The 20,405-nt window shown below is 38.6% G+C and overlaps 1 protein-coding gene and 1 non-coding gene across 3 annotated transcripts in view; one reads left to right on the top strand and one right to left on the bottom strand.

Moving 5' to 3' along the window:
• The window catches only part of KPNA6 (karyopherin subunit alpha 6), a 36,593-nt gene that overhangs the window by 11,677 nt on the left and 4,511 nt on the right, over window positions 1-20,405 (bottom strand). For both annotated transcript variants that reach the window (XM_054571891.1, XM_054571892.1), the window contains exon 2: window positions 1,163-1,296. In XM_054571891.1, coding sequence (XP_054427866.1) covers window positions 1,163-1,296 — 134 coding nt within the window. The remainder of the gene's footprint in view (window positions 1-1,162; window positions 1,297-20,405) is intronic.
• On the top strand, window positions 6,384-6,488 carry LOC129069518 (U6 spliceosomal RNA). Its single transcript, XR_008529014.1, has one exon. It is a non-coding gene; the product is annotated as a U6 spliceosomal RNA (small nuclear RNA).

The raw sequence follows: 20,405 nt of genomic DNA, 5'->3' as shown, positions 1-20,405 counted from the left end.
GTATAGTTGAAAAAATGCCAAGTTTAAGATATTGACATGGAAAGATATTCAAGGGCCTTACTTTCTATTATATCTAATTGATTGTATTTTTTAAGGGATCATTTTCATTTTTATTTATTGATTTTAGAGAGAGAGAAGAAGGGAGAGAGAGAGAAAAACATCAATTTGTTGTTCCACTTATTTATGCAATCACTGGTTGATTCTCATGTGTGCCCTGACTGGGGATTTATCCCCCAACCTTGGTGTATCAGGACAATGCTCTAACCAGCTGAGCTACCCTGCTAGGGCTAACAGATCATTTTTTAAATATTTTTTTAACTTTAAAGAAAAAAATAATTTTATTTATTGATTTTAGGGAGGGTAAGAGAGGGAGGGGGAGGGAAAGAGAAAGAGAGAGAGAGACACACACACACACACACATCAATTTGTTGTTCTACTTATTTATGCATTTATTGGTTGATTCTCGTATGTTGTCTCGTATAACTGGGGATTGAACCGGCAACGTTGGTATATCAGGACAATGCTCTAACCAGCTTGTTACCTGGTCATGCAAAGGGGTCATTTTTATAAACAAAAATATCTTTAAAGATCCTAATGCCCTTTGTGTAAAAAGTGAGGAGTATAAAAGGCTTTGAAGGAAAGGAATAATGGTAAAAAAGGAGGGTAGGCAAAAGCAGGTTAAGTGACTGCATGTAGGTCTGGGCAAGGCACCAACTTGGTGGGTGTGTGGCAGAGCATAAATTATGAGCCATTAATATATTCTCAGGCCTAGGGTAACTTACAAAGAATGGACCCAAGAAACAGAAGCAAGGCAGCCCAGAATGGCTGATGAACCTCTTAAAAGGCCAGGCTTGGAGCTGAGATTCGAAGACTAGGCTTACACTGACTACGGGGTAAGGAAGAGAGAACGCAACAAGGGCTAGAACTAGAATGTTATATTGAAGATACAAATGATGTCTAAATTGTTCTAAATTATGGAAAAATAAGGCATTGATGTTCTCCTTCTCAAGGCTTCCAACATTTCTTTACAACAAAGGAAACTATCGAACATGGCAGCTTAGCTACTTTCTTAAAGGGAGGTTGAGAGTGCAAGGTGGAGGCCAATTGTGGCAGCTGGATCCTTTCCCTAAATGGTACAGTTAAGAATACTCGGTTAACCCACTTGCTGCTCCCGCTTCTGCTTCCGAAGCTGAATACCCTCTTCCTCTCTTCTTCGCCTCATTTCCTCAGGGTTTAGGGCATTGTTCTTATAGCTCTTCATTCGATAATTGTCTTTCCCTGGGCTTGCCATGGTTTCTAGAAAAAGAGAGGATACAAACACATTTGTAAAGGCTCTTATTAAGACAGCATTTTTTCTCCACACCAGGCTTCTGTCCCTACCCACCCTCCTCCTCTACTCAGGGAGACCACAGATTCTCAAGGAGGCCTAATAATCTCAATAATAGCACCCGACACCTCTAATACTACCAACACACAGTTACCTTTAGTCATAGTAAGCTGGTTAATTATTGTAAGTGTAATTATAGCAATTGATACTAAACATAGTAGTTAGAGGTACAGGCCCTGGAGCCAGATTGTGTGGGTTCAAGTTCTGGTTCTTCTACTTCTTAATTGTGCATACCTTCAATAAGTTGCTTTAATCCCTATGCCTCAGGATCTCATCTTTAAAACAGGGACATAATAGTTGCTACTTCACAGAGTTGTTAGAAAAATTAAATATGTTAATACACATGAAGTACTTCTTAGAACAGTGCTTGGCATACGGTAAATGCTCAAGTGCTACGATCACCTCCATGACAAGAGGGAAAACAGTTATATAACTTTCCTAATAAACCCAAATATATTTAACCTAGCCAGGTGAAATAATTATAGTATATCCAATTCAGCAGAATGTGATATACCTTTTTACAATGATCCATATGCCCACCATCCATTTCTTTAATTAAAAAATTTAAATTAATCTTTAATATTTGATATATACAAAAAGAAACAATTTTGTTACCAAGCAAAATAATACAATGAGAATCTGTAAACCCACAACCAAATCTAAGAACATTATCAATATGCCTGAATTTAGTTGTGGGCTCTTCCTTTATGCCTTCATCTCCACTCCAACTCAAGCCAAAAGAAAACTGCTGTCCTGAATTGTCATCTTTGTATTTGTTTTTAATCACATAAGCATATCCCTAAACATTGTATTATGATACAATATTTAGTCTTTTTTTGAATACTGTATTTAGTCTTTTGAGAATTGCCTCCAACTCCACTCGGTTTCTAAGATTCACCCATATTTTTCACAGAGCTGTATTTCATTTTTCCTATTATATTATTTTACTGTATAAATATATAATAATTTAACCCTTTTTTATGTTGGTCTCCCCCCGTTTTATTCTATTACAAACCTACTGGAAAATTGTTGAGCATTAAGTGGTATATACAAGTTTTCTGAAATTCTATTTTCATTTGAAAGCTAAAACTTTATCATTGGCAACAAATACTGACTGACTTCATGCATTTTAAGAACATGTCTGGCCAATACCTAAGACTGAATAATGAGTTTTTCTGTCAGTCATTCTTTCAAGTAAAAACTGTGTCAATTTAAAAACATGTCTCGTTTAGCTAGTTACTTAAGCCCACAAGGTGATTTTCCTTCAGACACATTTTCAAGGGTTGAATTTATACTATTACATCAAGGACATTCTTAAGTGAAACTAGCATATTTCCCCCCCCCCAACAGTGAGTGAGTGGTGCTGAAGAATACATGGACTACCGGAACGGTTTGGTGCCACTGTCTTGATTTGTACTAAGGTACCAACAGTTTTACCCACCATTGCTTTCAAAACATCGGTACGAATGTCAACGCAGTGAAAATGGCAAGCAACATCTTAAAATTTTTTCCTGGCTTTATTGAGATATAATTCACATATAACAGCGTGTAAGTTTAAAAAGTACAAAATGATGATCTGATATACTTCTATATTGAAAGATGATTACCACAATAAGGTTGGTTAATATATCCATCACCTCACATGGTTATCTTTTTGTTATTTTGTGGTAAAATGTTTTAAGATCTACTCTCAGCAACTTTAAAGCACATAATACAGTATAACTATAGTTACCGCGCCGTACGTCAGATCCCCGGGACTTACAACAGGCAGTTTGTACCCTTTGACCACCTTTGTCCATTTCTCCCACTGCGCCCCTGGCAACCACCAGTCTACTGCTCTCTTCTTCTAGGAGTTCTGTTTTTTAGATTCCACATAAAAATGTGCAGTTGACCCTTCAACAACATGGGTTTGAACTGTGTAGGCCCATTAATAGTGATTAAAAAAATGAATCTGCATATATTTTAAAACTCCTGTTAGTGGACCTAAATAGTTCAAACCCATGTTGTTCAAGGGTCAACTATATTTGATTTGTCTTTCACTGTCTGACTTATTTCACTTAGCATCATGGCCTCAAAATTCATCCATGTTGTGATTTTATTTCAGTGATTTCACTCCAGAGAAGTGGGACTGCTGGATATTATGGTAGTTTTTATTTATTTATTTATTTATTTATTTAAATCCTCATCCAAGAATATGTTTTTATTGATTTGAGAGAGAGAGAGATATTTGTTGCTCCACCTATTTATGCATTTACTGGTTGATTCTTGTATATGCTCTGACCACAGACAGAACTCGCAACCTTGGAGTTATCAGGATGATACTGACTGAGCTTATAGGGCCAGGGCCTAAACAACAGACTCTTTTTTCTTAAAGACTCTATTTAGTTTTAGAGAGAGGGGAAGGGAGAGAGAAAGAGAGGGAGAGAAACATCAATGTGTGAGAGATACATTGATTGGCTGCCTCTTGCATGTCCCCCACCAGTGACCTGGCCCACAACCCAGGCATGTACCCCCACCAGGAATTGAACTGGCGACCTCTTGGTCTGCAAGAAAACGCCCAATCCACTGAGCCACACCAGTCAGGACAACAATAGATTCTTTTTTAAATATTTTTAAAATTTTTATTCTCACCTGAGGACATTTTTTCATTGCTTTCAGAGAGAGAGGAAAGGAGAGGGGAAGGGAGAGAGAAAAACACCAATGTGAGAGAGATACATCAATGGGTTGCCTCTGGTATGTGCCCAGACTGGGGATCAAACCTGCAACCTTTTGGCTATGAGATGATGCTCCATCCAACTGAGCCACACTGGCCAGAGCTAAACAACAGATTCTTAAAAAAGTTGGAGAACTCACATGTTCTAATTCCATAACTTAACTTAAAAGCTACAGTAATCAAAACAGTGTGGTACTGGAATGATAAGCACATAGATCAATGGAATAGAATCAAGAGACCAGAAATAAATTCACACATCTACTGCCAACCAACTGGTTTTTAACAAGAGTCTCAGGTTCATTCAAATGGGGTATGAATAGTCTCTTCAACAAATAGTGCTGAGCCAACTAGATTTCTAGATCCAAAAGAATAAAGTTGGATCCTGTAATATAAAAAAATTAACTCAGCCTTGGCTGGTGTGGCTCAGTGGACTGAGTGCTGGCCAGGTCCCCAGTACCAGGTGCGGAAGAGGCAACCATAAATGGATATTTTTTTCCCTCTCTTTCTCCTTCCCTTCTCCCTAAAAATAAATAAATAAAATCTTTTAAAAAATTAACTCAAGGATCAAAAACCTAAATATACAAGCTAAGACCATAAAACTCTGAGAATAAAAAACAGAAGTAAATTTCTGTGATCTTGGATTTGGCGATGGATTCTTAGCTATGACATCAAAAGCATAAGCACCGAAAGACATTAACAAGTGAAAAGACCACTTAGAGAATGGGAGAAATTATTTCCAAATCATTTATCTGATAAGGGTTTAATATCCAAAATATATAAGGAATTTCTACAACTCAAAAACAAAAGACAAACAACCACCCACTTATAAAATGTACAAGGAATTTGAATAGACAGTTGGCCAATATGCACATGAAAAGATGCTAAACATAATTAGTCTTAGGGAAATGCAGATCAAATCCACAATGAGATACTGCTTCACACCTACCAGAATGGCTATAACGAAAACAAAGTAACAGTGTGACAAGGATGCGGAGAAACTAGAACCTGGAGCACTGCTCGGGAATGTAAAATAGTATAGCCTCTGAAGAAAACAGTATGGCAGTTCCTCAAAAAAAATGAAACAATTATCATGTGACTTAGCAATTCTATTCTTTGGTATATCGAAAAGAATTGGAAACAGGGACCTCAGTCAAGATACTATATGCCAATGTTCAATGCAGTGCTATTCATAATAGCCAAAAGATAAGAACAACCCTTGACAAACATTTATCAACCCCCCCCCCCAAAACTACGTGTCCCATCAAAAGATGAATGGAAAAACAAAATATGGCATATACATACAATGGAACATTATTCGGCCATAAAAAGCAATGAAGGTCTGACACATGCTACAATATGGATGAACCTTGAAGATAATGAAATAAACTAGACACAAAAAGACGAATATATTATTTCCACTTATATGAGGTACCTAGTGTAGTCAAAGTCATAAAGACAAAAAGTAGATTAGATAGAAAGTACATAGAAAGAGTTTCTGTTTGGGGTAATGAAAAGTTTGGAGAGAGTGGTGATGGTGGCACAACACTGTAGATTTAATTAATGCTACTTAATGGTACACTGCAAAATGGTTAAAATAGTAAATTCTGCTATAGTTTACCACACACACAATTTTTAATTGCAGCATAACTCATCGAATTAAATTTGACAAAGAATCCCTGTTCTAACTATGTTTTCTTAAGATTCTGTGTTCATCTATTTGCATTCATCATCACAGGACCAATTATTTTAACTGTATTTTCTTATTTTCTAAATTCTCGATGTTCTGGTATTTGGGAGCCTTACAAACCCAGGGAGAGACTGCTCCTTTCAGGCCTACTAATTCCTAAAGATAACTTTCCTAAGAGCATTCCTTTGATATGCAAACTAACCAGTCAGAGCCACAGACCCCAGGAGGCCTCTGCTTTAATCACGCCCACGCTGTGGCCAGGTAGCAGGCAACCAGAGACTACTCCTATAGCCTAAATCCACTGGAATTACTGGAACTAGCTTAATCCTAAACTGTTTATTCTGCCCTGCCTTCACTTGCTTTCAGAAATCCTACACTTGTCTCTTCCCGTGGCTGCAGTGACTTTATCATACCTTACCCAAAATTTATATTTTTAAAACAATCTCTGTATTTCAAAAACTGATAAAAGTGAAGCTGATTGCATTAAGTCTGAGTAGTGGAGGCTTTAGTTCTCCCTTTATAAGAATTTCTTTTACTCTAAATTTCTAATCTGAAAGTTACTTAAAGTATTGCAAAAGGAATAAAAATGAGTTTTAGTGCTCACTTCGCCAGCACATATACTAAAATTGGAATGACAGAGAAGATTAGCATGGCCCCTGAGCAAGGATGACACGTAAATTCCTGAAGCGTTCCATATTTAAAAAAAAAATAATAATAAGTTATATGCACACAGAAAGGAAAAACTCTACTGTCCTTTTCTGGAGTGGTTGGGGTGACTGTGATGAGAGTTTGAAAAACAAACCCTGGCCTCACCAGGTGGTTCAGTTGGCTGGAGTGTTCTCTGGTACCAAAATGGTTCTGGGCTCGATCTCCAGCCAGGGCATTACCTAGGCTGTGGGCGCTATCCCCCGTTGGGGCGCGAACTGAGGCAACCATTCAGTGTTTCTCTCTCACAATGATGCTCCTCCCTCTCCCTCATTCTAAAATCAATAAAGAAACATATACTCAGGCGAGGAATAGAAAGAAAAGAAATTTCCTGGCACACACCCTCTTTGGGGCACTTGAATCTCCTTTTCCGGTGAATTTTATCCTAAACTCTAAGTGACCCCACAGACTTGAAAGCAGGACATTAACGAGCAGCAGCAGCTCATGCTGGGCTAACCCCCAAAGCCTGTCTCTAGGGCCCCATTTTCTCTGACTTTCCAGTGAGCTGACAGCAGCCTGGCCTGGGCTCACTTCTTTTCCCTAAAGGTTCTAGAGCCAAAGCAGCCCTACTTAGGCTCTCTCCTGTTGCTTCTTCTACCTTAGGCCCTTTACCGTGTATAATGTGTACTTTTTTTGCTCAAATTCTTGAGGGAAGAGTAAGGGTGTGCATTATACACGGATATGATGATTACATACCATGGGTATTAAAATAGATATAATCCCATGTATAACGCACACAAAAACATGGGCATGCATTATACACAGCAAAATACAGTACTCTCAAAAATAAACAAATCTGCCCATATAAAATGTATAATTACTATGCTGTACACCTGAAAGCAATATAATGACTGTCAACCATAATTGAAAAATTTTTTTTTGCCCTGACTAGTGTGGCTCTGTTGGCTGGGCCCGCAAAGTGAAAGGTTGCCAGTTTGATTCCTGGTCAGGGCACATGCCTGAGTTGCAGGTTCGGTCCCCAGTCAGGGCACTTAAAAGAGATAACTGACTGATGTTTCTCTCCTTCTCTTTCTCCCTCCCTTCACCTCTCTCTAAAAATAATATAAATCTTTAAAAAAATTTTTTAATTAAAATTAAAAAAAAAAAGACATCTCCCAAGGATAAGACTTGGGATGGGCTCTTCAAGTAGGAGATGAACCTTGTGGGTAGAAATGAAATAAATGTGAGGCGGGGAGAAAGCAGTCTACTAAGAAAATCTGAGTAAAAGAGAAATAAAAATGAAGTTGAGGAGAGAGGTGAACTCTGGAGCTAGACACTGAGGGAATGAAACTTCAGAGATGGTGCCTCTGGTCATTCTAGAAAGTAGGTTGGCAAACCAATAGCAGCAGCTGGGTCTGAGAATGTGCAAGTCCCCATACCCACTTGGCAAAGCCCAAGTGGATTTACTGTTAAACAAACAAAACAAAAAAGTTCTAGAGGACTTGCAGTAGCCTCCCTTTGGGGTCCCTAATTGCTTCTGTGCCTAGAGAATAACAGGCACAGGACAGATTCCTAAAGTCGACACTGTTGACTGTTGTTCAACATTACCTGACAGGTGGTTTTTCATGAATTGGGTCTGGGCTCTCCCAGAGGGCTGTCCTCTCCTTCCAGCAGAGCTAACAGTGAAGCTGAAAGGAGAACTAGTTTGTGCTTCTTTAGTCACCATGGTGACAAGAAACTATCACAAATATTTGCTTATGACTTCACTGGAGAAGCCAGGCAGGGAAGGTTAGATTGGAAGGAGGAACATCTGCAGAAGCACAGCTGGAATCAGCAACCAAAGGAAGGCTGGACTCTTGTTTGGGGACCAGCAAGCAAGGGGGCTTTTTTCATCATGCACTCCCTTGGTTACTGGCACTAGGCCAAGAAATCCACAATACAAACATACCTTTTCTAGCACCTGCCTGTCTTGGGTTATCTTAGTCAAGGAACCCTCTCAAAGTAAATAGATCCCTGAAGTTATACCTTCCATTTCTAGAAAATAAATGTCTAATATTGACATGCATTTTCTAAGCTTCAGAACCAAGTGGCTAGCAATAATAATACAAAATAGGTACAGACTCTGTTACAGGCTGAATTATGCTCCCCCTTCATATATTGAAATCCTAACCCCTAGTACCTCAAGATGTGACTGTGTTTGGAGATAGTAGGGTCTTAATAATGGGGTAAGGCCCTAATCCAACATGAGGATTAAGATACAGCTGCACACAGAGGAAGTACATTATGTGAACACAAAGACAGCCATCTATAAGGCAAGGAGAGAGGTCTCAGAAGAAGCCAACCCTGTTGACACTTTGATTTCAGACCTCTACCCTCCAGAAATCACAATATAAATTTCTGTTATTTAAGCCACATGGCCTGTGATACTTTGTTATGGTAGCCTTAGCAAATTAATACAGGCCCTAATTGACAGGTGAAGACTTTGAGTCTCAGGTCACACACTAGGTGAGTAGCAAAATTATGGTAGTACTCCATTTAATCATTGGTATGTTTAAAATTTTGAGATTCATCAAATTTTAAAATCATGCACGTTTTCTCAGAAAAAGGCATACATGATATAGCTAGCTGTTCTGTGTATGGGATGGGAATCATAGTATCACATCTTCAAGCTCACATTCTAGACATCTGCTGGCTATAAGACTTTCCAAATAAAAGTCTTCTGTTCATGGCCTGTACTTCAAAAGTTACCAAGCAATCACTTGAAGGCATCTGCGTAAAGAACCTAAAAGAGCCATATTTCGGAGATAAGGGAAGTAGCCTTAGCCTTATTTTCTAGGTAATGACATGACGATCTTCAAGGAAATGGGCCCTTCAACACTATGAAGTAGTCAGTCTTTTCAAATTACTTACCTTGTCCTGGTGCTAAACTGAGTGGGTGCTCCTCTTTGAGGAAGGGGGGCTTTCTAATAAAATGTTATTGTAGCTGCTCAGGCAAAGAGAATGAGCTAAGGCTTTAAATAAGGCAGACTGACTACTGGGAATATGCTATATACAGTTAAGAAAGTTTCACAATTTATCGGGATGCACTGAAAGTTACTTAATGACACTGGGAAGAGAAAAGAGATATACTGTTATTTCCCAGTTTAAGACCTCTTCCTTCAACAATGTTGGAAACCTAATTCTTCCCAGACTAGACTTGACGTTTTTTCAGGGGCCTCTCTTGCTTTTCACTAGGAGCTCACGACCACATGCTAGTTAACTTAAAAAGAAAGAAGTTAGATAGAGTGTAAGTCCATAGCCTTAGCAAGCTAGTATTGTTTGATAATGTGTCAAATTTTTTGTGGATATAATATCTAATCTTCACAACACTCCTGAGAATACACTTTACAGATGAGAAAAATGAGACTCAGAGGGTAAGTAATGGCCATGATACTAAAAAGTCAACCCCAAATTGTTTGGTCCCCAAACTCCATGTTCTTTTTATTTCCTAAAAAGAGAAGTGATTGGTAACAGCAAGTCCATCCGTATTGTGGATTTGGGACTGCTCCGTCACCAAATAAGAAACAAATCTGCTCACATCCCAGAACTTCAGTTAACCACAAACTCAAATACCTTAAAAGGTAAAGAGGTTAATGATTTTTTAACAGGGCAGTTACAATAATACAGCAGGGATTGCTCTCATTCTCAGTTTTTACATAGTGCCAGCCAAACAAAATTTGACAGGGGCTTTGTTAAGTAGTTAAATAAACCCCAGCATCATGCTTGTTTCAAAAAAATGTCTTCATACACAGGATTTAGTGGACCCATATGACAACCAATCAGAAAGATCAGTCAATTAGTAGCACATCCAGTTAACTGCTAAGGAACCAGGTTCAGAGGTGCTGTGACTTGCACAAATTGTGACAGTGGACTCCAATCTAGACCCTGTAATTCCAAACGCCTCTTTTCATCCAGCTTCTGAAAACTTTCCATCCTCACGAGACACATAAAATTCTATTCAGTTTGGCCCCTGCCCTTAGACTAGATTGTGTCTACCTTGATCTATTTAATCAGTCATTTTAACCTGAGAATCCTGGCAATTAAATCTCTAATGAGTGCATATGAACAGGGAGCAATGGAAAAACTGTTATGGAAGATGTTTGCATGAGAGTGTCCTCTATCTCTTTCATCTAATCTACTGCCAAATCCTGTCCTAGTTTTACCTCCAAAATAACACTCTCTCAACTCCTGACCTCACCCCATCCAAGTCACTACCATCTCTTGCCTCCCCTTCCACCTCTAATCCATCAACAAACAATAAAACCAGAGCTCACTACTGTTCCCATGTAGAATAAATCTTCACAATTCATGGTCCTGCTTATATCTTCATCTCATTCAGTTTTTTTTTTTAAATTGATTCTTCTGAGAGAAAGAGAGAAGGGGGAATGACACCAACTTGTTCCACTCATTTATGTGTTCATTGGCTGATTTTTGTATGTGCCCTGACCAGGGATCGAACCCACAACCATGGTGTATTGGGATGATGCGCTAACCAACTGAGCTACCTGGCAGGGCTCATTCACCGCTTTACCCTCATTCGTCAAATGCTCCTGTCGCAGTGGCCCTCTCAGTATCTGGAACCCATCAAGCTGTTTCCTGCTGAAGTCTTCACACTTGTTGTTTTCTTCCTATTGCTCTTAGAATTGCTTGATCCTTCCCTCCTAACACCAAGAAAGCTACTTTATTTTCTGTCAGAACACCTGTTTTATTTCCTCCATTACACAATGCACAATGTGTCTGTTCTCCATAGGTTGTATGCCCAGCATCTATAATATCATAGGCTCACAAGTACTTGTTGAATGAATCACTGTTCAAATATTTATTCAATACTTAATGAACATCTGTGTTGTCCCAGGCACTAGGCCTACCTGTAACAGTTGCTTATTAAATGTTTGCAGGTAAGTGAAAAACTATACAGCAAAAAACAAACAAAAAAACCCCCCAAAAAACAACAACAAACAACAACCTTCTTTGTGACTGGAGTGTAGCTGAACTTCCAAAGGAAGATTTAAGGGTTTCTTATTAGAAAGCCAGAAACCATGGGTTTCCCCCAGAATTGATTATGAAAACTGAATTAAAAACTCTGTTGTAAGACTACAGGACACAGATGCCTCAGAAAAAGACATTTTAGACTGCTAAATCCAGTGACATTGTCAGTACTCACTCTATTTGACTTTCTAATTTATCACTGACGATCACTTTTACCTTCCTGAAACTCTACCCATGATTCTGGACAGTACCACGCTCTCCCAGTTCTCTTACCTTCTCAGCCACTTCTCCTCGGGTTTCATTACCGTGCTCTTCTTCCAAAGCCAATCTTACAATGTCAGTGTGTATCAAAATTCTACTTTTTGTCCTCTTCGCAGGAGCAACCCTCTCCCCAAGCAATCTCCCTTAGCTTCAACCTCCACTTTCAGATCAAGTACCAAATCCCTACAGTCACAATCTCCTACCTAAAAGTACATTTGCAAATGACTACTTGCTACCTCTACCTCACTTTCTCCTTAAACCAGTTTCTTCTCCTCTCTTCCTAGTTCAGAATTAATGCCATTATTACCATTCACATGGTCCTCAAGTCAGCCTAAACTTTCACCTCTCCCAAAGACAACAGGTTTGTAAACTGACTTTTACCTATGCCAGAGATTCTCTCCTTTACCAAATTCTATCCGGTCTCCTCTGAACCCTTTCTCAATAAGGCTTCAACTTTGGCCTATAAAAACTTGAACAAGTCCTGACTAGTATGGCTTATTCGGTTGGGCATTGTCCTGTAAAACTAAAGGTCCCTGGGTCTGATTCCCAGTCACATGCCTGGGTTGTGGGTTCAGTTCCCTGTCAGGGCATGTAAGAGAGGCAATGAATCGATGTTTCTCTTCTCTTCCTCCCTTCTTTCCCCTCTCTCTAAAACATAAGTAAATAAAATCTAAAAAAACCCCGCCTTGGCTGGTGTGACTGTGGATTGAGTGCCAGACTGTGAACCGAAAGATCACCAGTTCTATTCCCAGTCAGCACACATGCCTGGGTTGTGGGCCAGGTCCCCAGATGGGGGTGTATGAGAGGCAACCAATCAATGTATTTCTCCCACATAGATGTTTCTCTCCCTCTCTTTCTCCCACCCCTCCCCTCTCTCTAGAAGTAAATACAAATTTTTTAAAAGATAGACTTGAACAAAAACACTAACATAGTTTCTAACAGCTCAAGGTCACATCACTAGAATGACCCTAGCTCTTCCTTACAGTGCCTGCCTGAGAAAACTGCAAAGCTGCCAGAAGAATTTCCTTTGTTCCAGCTAACACCTGAAAATAGTGTGCCTGTCTCCCAGGCTCTGTGGGAGGACAAGGGACAAGCACCAGTTAGCAAATCCTGGTGAGTTTCATGTGGATCAACCCCCTTCCTCAAATTTTGTAATTTTCCATTTCTCTGAGCCCCCTCTTACCCTCCCACCTCTATTTCCAATCTTCCCTTTAAAACACTCTGGTAACTGTACAAATCAAAGTTGAATTCAGTTCATACTTATCCCTATTGCAATAAAATCTATCCTTACCACCTAATGTCTGGCTTTGTTTATTGTTGATACTTCTTACCCCAAAGGGGTCCCTACTGATAATTTCCAATGATATTGTTTTAGTTCACAACTGAATTTAGTTCACTCATCACCTCTCTCTTCCAGACCACTAAATCTTTGAGCAAGAATCTCTGAGTCTACAATACAATGCACAGCACACATATGCTCCCAAATGTTCCATTCAACATGTTAAAAAAATTTTTTTTCATTTACTGATTTGGAGAGAAGGGGAGAGAGAGAGAAACATCTATTTATTGTTCCACTTATTTATGCATTCATTGGTTGATCCTTGTATGGGCCCTGACTGGGGATCGAACTCACAACCATGGTGCATCAGGATGATGGCTGACCAACTGGGTTACCTGGCTAGGGTTCCAGTGAACATTCTAAACTTCAATTTGCTAAAGGATGTGAAGTGGCTTATACTAAATTCAACAAAATAAAAATCTGAAATAGGAATATACAAATTTGTATAGAAAACAGGAAAAGATGAATGCAGACAAGTAGGACCCAAAGAATCATTTAATTATTAAAACTGAGTTGCATTTTTTCTTCCCTTTTTTCCCCTCTTTTAAAATAGAGTTGCATTTTGACATGTCTACCTGACAGCCAAAATAAAGCAACACGAGCGAGCACTTACATAACTCTCATTATCGGTGATGGTGGTCTTTGAAGCACAAGAGTTTTATATTTTGACTAAGCCCAATTTACCCTTTTTATTTTTAAGGTTGCTTGTGCTTTTCCTATCATATTTGTTATTTTAATCTAAGATCATTAAGATTTACTCCTATGTTTTATTAAAAGAGTTTTATAGTTTTAGATCTTTACATTTAAGTCTTTGATACACTGAGGTAATTTTTGCATATGGTGTGAGGCTGGGGTCCAAGTTCATTGTTTTCCATATGGATACCCATTCTTTTTAGGCATTCTATATAGCAATTAGAACATTAAGATAATAAAATAAACCAATCATCCACATTAAGTCCTTCCTTGAATTTATCTTTAATTGAGATGCCTTCAAAGTTAATTATTTTTATGATTAAAGCAATCTATCAAACCAAATAAGCTATTGCAGTAGATACAAGTTCCTTTGTTACTTATTGTGTTGGCCAAAAAGTTCATTTGGTTTTTTGCTAAGATGGCTCTAGTAGTACTTAGTTGTCTTTAACTTCATTCGAAACAATTTTGTTAGATTGTATTGTGACAGCTGTCATATCAGCATGTAATAAAAAAACCCAAACAAACATCAAAATTGTTGAATTTTTGTGTAGCCATTTGAATATGGAAGATGGAAAAAATATACATTTTCAGCATATTATGCTTTATTATTTCAAGAAAGGTAAAAATGCAACTGAAATTCAAAAAAAAGGTTTGTGCAGCGTATGGAGAAGATGTTGTGACTGGATCGAACATGTCAAAAGAGGTTTGTGAAGTTTCGTGCTGGAGATTTCTCACTGGACAATGCTCCACGGTCAGGGAGACCAGCTGAACTTGATAGTGATCAAATCGTGACACTGAGAACAATCAAAGTTCTACCACGCAGGAGATGGCCAACATACTAAAAATATCCAAATCAATAAAGCTATTGGTAAAAATGAAAAATGTGTATTTTATGGGGAAAAAAAAATGGATCTTTTGGCCAACCCAGTATTTCCACGTCCTATTAGGAGGCTTGCACCAGCTACCAAGGTTTAAAAGGATCATGGTACTCCTGCCAAGAAAATTACACATCTATGTCCTTCCTGCTAGATGGAAAGCGTCTTCTCAAGTTCAGTCCAGAATGCTTTCCAAAGTATCTGGACATGGTGAGAAGGTATTACAAGTCATAAGTCACATAACAACTTTTTGGTCAATGACAAGCTGTATTATTATTAATACAATGGTGGTCCCATAAGATTATAATAGAGCTGAAAAATTCCTATCACCTAGTGATGTCATAGCCTTCACAATGTCATAGCACAAGCATCACTCATGCGTTGTGGTGATGCTAGTGTAAAGAAACCCACTGTTCTGCCAGTCGTACAAGAGTACAGCACATACAACTACAGCAGTAGGCTATGCACCTAGGTTTGTGCGGTACGCTCTATGATGTTCCCATAATGATGAAACTGCCTAAGGACGCACTTCTCGGAACATTTCCTTGTTAAGCAGCACACAACTGCATCTAGTAAATCCAGACTAAGAACAAAGATACCCCTCTGAAAGATCTTTCAAATATCCGAAAGGCAGTCTCTGACTTCTATGGAGGGGATGTTCCCAGGGAAAATTAAAAGATTAATGATCTGCTTAGCTTTTAAGTCTAAGCTCATATAGAACCCCTATTTTAGAGGTGGAGAAACTTCAGCATAATTTGCAGAAGGACCCAGCTAGTAAGTGGGAGATTCTAATCATGCCTTTTTAAAGCCAATGCTCTCTCCATAATACTTAACAGCACAGCCACAGGGGAACCCACTGGAAGGTGTGTCAATGTTTCACTGCTTGACTCAGTACCTCAAATAAGGTGTGATCGAGTTCTTGCCAAGAATAGGGAATACAAATATCATATAATACCAACACTGATATGAACAGAAGCAGAAAACTGTAGGGACCGGCAGGTGGTCAGATAGTTATTTGAAGTTTGTCTGCCACTTCAAAGACAAAAAACATTTGAGTTAAATTTTCCTGTTCTTGTTTTTGTGGCAACCACTCTGCAGAGCGCGTGCATGTGTGTAGGGAGCAACTGGTGATGGCAGCAGCTGCATTAAAGTAAATACAAAGCTGAGGGAAAAAGGATGAGCTGAGATAAATGCCATTTAAGTCTGGTGAAGGGTTTGAAAATCTTTTTAAACCTCAGCATTATGTGGATGGATGGAATATTTTCAAGGGTTTGTATTAGAAATCTCTAGCCCGAGGGAAGGCAGCTGTGCTGGAAGGACAATGAACAGGCACACTGGGAAAAGTGGGGTATCACGGAAAGGACCTACAAAGCCAGGCAATGAGATTTCTGACCTTGCTACTTAATAAATGTACCCCTTTGCATGTCACTTATCTGTATCTCAATTTTCCTACCCTTACCCTGTCTACCTCAGAGTTACAGTGAAGATCAAACGAGAAAATACATGAAAGTACTCTGAAAATGGTTAAATGCTGTGCTGATAAGGTAGAATTAAGTTTGGTAACAGCTTTTCAAACTTCTGGAATTTCTCTCAGAAATTCATGACATGGAACTACTGCAAACAAGAAAAGAACATGAAACAGGTCTGGCTACATGAGGTGCTCAGGGTGTCACCTGCAAGCCTGTCAGAACTGCCAGTTACCAAGACAATAAGAGAGACTCCTCTATGGACAACTGGGTCAGTTCCAATGGGGCCATAACAAGGCTGCTCATATTCTAGCAGATCCTCATAGGTCTGGGTTAAACAGGGATCACTCTGGAAAACAAATCTGAATCTATAAAGTAGGTGATTTGCCTAAAAGACCATGTAGGAAAAACTATCATCTGCTCATACACCTATATATTCAAAGCTTGGGGTCTAAACTTTGTATGGCACAATGAGGTATAAATCAACCAGACAACTGATAGCCCCAGTGCTTTAGTTCTCTAGTCCTAATTCCCTCCTAGGATTTATTCGTCCTTTTAGCCCTTGAATCTGTATGTAAACACAATGCTCAGACCTAGGGATGGGAGGTAAGGGGTGGCAAAAGACATAGGAGAGGACTAAGGATAGCTACAGCCCAAGAGTTACTATTTCTAGTAACTATAAAATGAGAATAAACTTCATAGCCCTAGAGGACTGGTGAGGTAATGTGAAAGTGTCTAGGGCCTAAATGCTAAATCAACAGACAGGCAATAGCATGGTCGTTACCAGAGGAAAGGGGGCAAAGCAACGGGTAAAGGGGACCAAATATATGGTGACAGAAGATGATCTGACTTTGGGTGGCAGGAACACAATGTAGTATACAGATCATGTATCACAGAAATGTATACCTGAAACCTACAGGACCCTATGAACCACTGTAACCCCAATAAATTTAATAAAAATAAACAAATTAAAATACATGCTAAATCAATGGTTATTTCCCTTTTCTTCTCAGCTCCTACTCTGAAAGGCCTCAATTGCCCATAGGGCAATTTTAGGAAGGTGGGTCAAAGATGACAGCTATATTTTCTTGCTCTCTATTAAGGTAGTTTTTTTTCTTCTTCCTAATACTAGCTCTTTTGGTTTAGTCTTTATCTTTCTATTCCATCTTCACTCCCTATAAAGCTATTCTGTAAGAACCAATAAGCCAGAATTTTTTTTTAAAATCCACTTTCAACCATTCACCTTACCCCAAGATGAGCAATTCCAATCATGTCTCACTAGACAATTATTGTCTCGTTGGACTTCTGAATCTATACCTGCAGTCCATCCCTGATACCCAAGAGGTTCTCTCAACTCATGTCCCATAAGCACCTCATATGCTTTTTAAAAAAAATTTTTAAAGTTGTCATCTCCATAAACCTCCTCCTTATACATTTTTAATTCTTTAAAACTTTTTTTCTTTTATTGATTCCAAGGAGACAGGGAGGAAGAGAGAAAAAGAGGAAGAGAAACATCGATTGGCTGCCTCCTGCACATGCTCTGACAGAGAATCAACCCCAGGACCCTTTGGTTTATGGGACAACACCCAACCAACTAAGCTGCACATGCCAGGGCCATTTTTCTTAATTCTTAATTCATGGTCCACAGTTCTTTATTTGGAATTCTGAAATCAAAAGAGTTCTGAGTCCTGGCTTGTGTGACTCAGTGGACTGAGTGCTGGTCTGCAAAGCAAAGGGTCACAGGTTCAATTCCCAGTCAGGGCACATGCCTGGGTTGTGGGCCAGGTCCCCAGTTGAGTGTGTATGAGAGGCAACTACACACTGATGTTTCTCTCTCTCTCTCTTTCTCCCTCCTTTCCTCTCTCTCTAAAAATAAAGAAATCTTAAAAAAAAAAAAAAAAAAAAAAAAAGAGGATAGAATTTCTTGGGGGGAAAAAAAGAGTTCTGAAAACAAGTTTGTTTTTCTTTTAGTAAATAGAGCTTCATAAAGTTGTTTATTTTTAAAAAGATTTATTTATTTATTTTTAGAGAAGGGAAGGAAGAGAGAAACATCAATGTGTGGTTGCATCTCGCACGCCCCCTGCTGGGGACCTGGCCTGCAACCCAGGCAATTTTGGTCAGATGGCCAAGTTTTCCTAAAGAAAGTCTGAGAGTTATACCAAACAGGTGAGGATACTGGTTCATTCACATTTAACTTACTGCAACATACTGTAGTTTGTGTGCCTAGTTATAAGAGGATTTATAATTTATCTAATTTTAACTAAATTAACATTCACAAAATGGATAAATGCTTTTGAGTCCTATCAAAAAAATGAATGGAAGACAATTTAATAATGTAATCACAAAAGGAACAACAACAACAAAAAAGCAGAGTTGATGTCTTTGGATGTATGAGTTCCTAAGTACCAAAATTTCACTTGTTATATCACAGTAAGACAAAACGAAGTAATATAACAACCAACTAATCAAAACTGAGTCAGCCAAAAAGTTTAAATTATCTAGGAGACTATTTAAAATATGGACTTACCATCTCTTATTTATCTTACTCCAACATATATTATGCTTAAAAAAAAAAACCCAACCTACTGAATAAAAAAAGCTATCATAATCAGCAAGATGTTTAAAAATACTGGTCTTCATCATTTTAATATGTATTTTTAAATACATAGAATTTGGTTAAAATACAGACTATGTAAGAAATATTTTAGCCATGTGCGGGTAGCTCAGTTGGTTAGGACATTGTCTCAATAAGCCAAGGCTGAGGGTTCAATCCTGTCAGGGCATATACAAGAGTCAACCCATGAATGCATAATTAAGTGAAATGACAAATCAATGTTTCTCTCTCTCTCCCCCTTCCTCTCTCTCTAAAATCAATTTAAAAATAAATATTTTATAAAACATGGAATACTAATTCAGGCAAGATTTATAAATAAGACAGGCCATTCTTGGGCTATTTTTCACTTCAAATATCCTTATCTTTGGTTGGCTTAATGTTTTTAGATATTAAAGTTAACCTGTAACATTTACAAATGTTTAATCCACCAACATCACATGAAAATTCAGATTTCCAACTTCAACAGGGAGAGGGATAATGGAAAGGGATGGGAAATTAAGACATAAGGCACCACTAGACCTACATTCTCCCATGGCAACAACTGGAGAGAGAACGGTAGGTTTCATGGGGCTCTCTAGTTGGCTGCCAGTCTCCACTTCATTGATTTCACTAAATTACCTACTATAATTTAAACTCTGGGGATTTCAACAAAAAGATAAGATTTTTGTCTATTTTGTTTACCATTGTACTTCCAGGGCCTTAGAACAGTCCCTGGCACATAGGCATTCAATGAACATTTGCTGAAATTAATAAATGTTGCCTGCCTGGCCCATAAAACTATGAGTTTCTGACAAATATTCATGATGTTTCTGCCTTCTGCTCAAAGATAAAATGATTAATCTTTATATTTAGTATAAGGCCTGACACATAGTAAGCACTTTATTTGTTGACTAAGTGACAAACAGCAATTAGTTATTACTTATTAAGTACTTACTACATTAAATACCAAAATGCTTTATATGCATTAGCTCACTTAATCACCATACACTCCAATGAGGTATTTACTATTATCCTTATTTTAGAGATGAGGAATATGAGGCTCTGGAGATGAAGTAACAGGATAAGAACTATCTCTATTATAGAATGAAATAACTGTCACACAAGAATGAGTATGAAAAGGGGTACATGAAAGGCAAAAACAAAGTACTACAGAATTCGGGCAAGTTCACTTCCAGTTTGGAAGGCATAAAGTATTTGGGAAAGGCTCATAAAAGTGGTAGCATTTAAACTAGATCTTGAAAAACAGGCAATATTTCCATAGGAAAAGAACAAAGGTAGTAGTCTGATCAGAATGCAGGATATGCAGATAAATGTTAAATGGAATAAGATAAAAATCAAGAAGAAGGCCTTGAATATCATACCTTACGGGTTATGATTACCCTGTAGACCAGTGGTCCCTAAACATTTTGGCACCAGGGACTGGTTTCGTGGAAGACAATTTTTCCATGGATCAGGGTTGGGAGGGAATGGCTTCAGGACTGATTCAAGCACTTTATAGTCTAGCTCACCTCCTGCTGTGCAGCCCTGTCCCTAACAGGCCCGGACTGCTACAGGTCCGGGCCCAGGAGGCTGGGGACCCCTGCTGTAGACAATAAGGAATCAACAAAGGTTCCTAAAGTAGGGAGGAGAGTAACAAGATGGGGCAGGTATTTTAGCAATGTTCCTGCAGCAGAACTGGTAGTGGTAGGGAGGCTACA

This window comes from Pteronotus mesoamericanus, unplaced genomic scaffold (assembly GCF_021234165.1).
Source record: "Pteronotus mesoamericanus isolate MK-2021 breed Mesoamerican mustached bat unplaced genomic scaffold, CSHL_Meso_final contig_221, whole genome shotgun sequence".
Taxonomy (NCBI): domain Eukaryota; kingdom Metazoa; phylum Chordata; class Mammalia; order Chiroptera; family Mormoopidae; genus Pteronotus; species Pteronotus mesoamericanus.
Note: the sequence above shows the minus strand (reverse complement) of the source record. Positions and strands in the feature narration are given on the sequence as shown.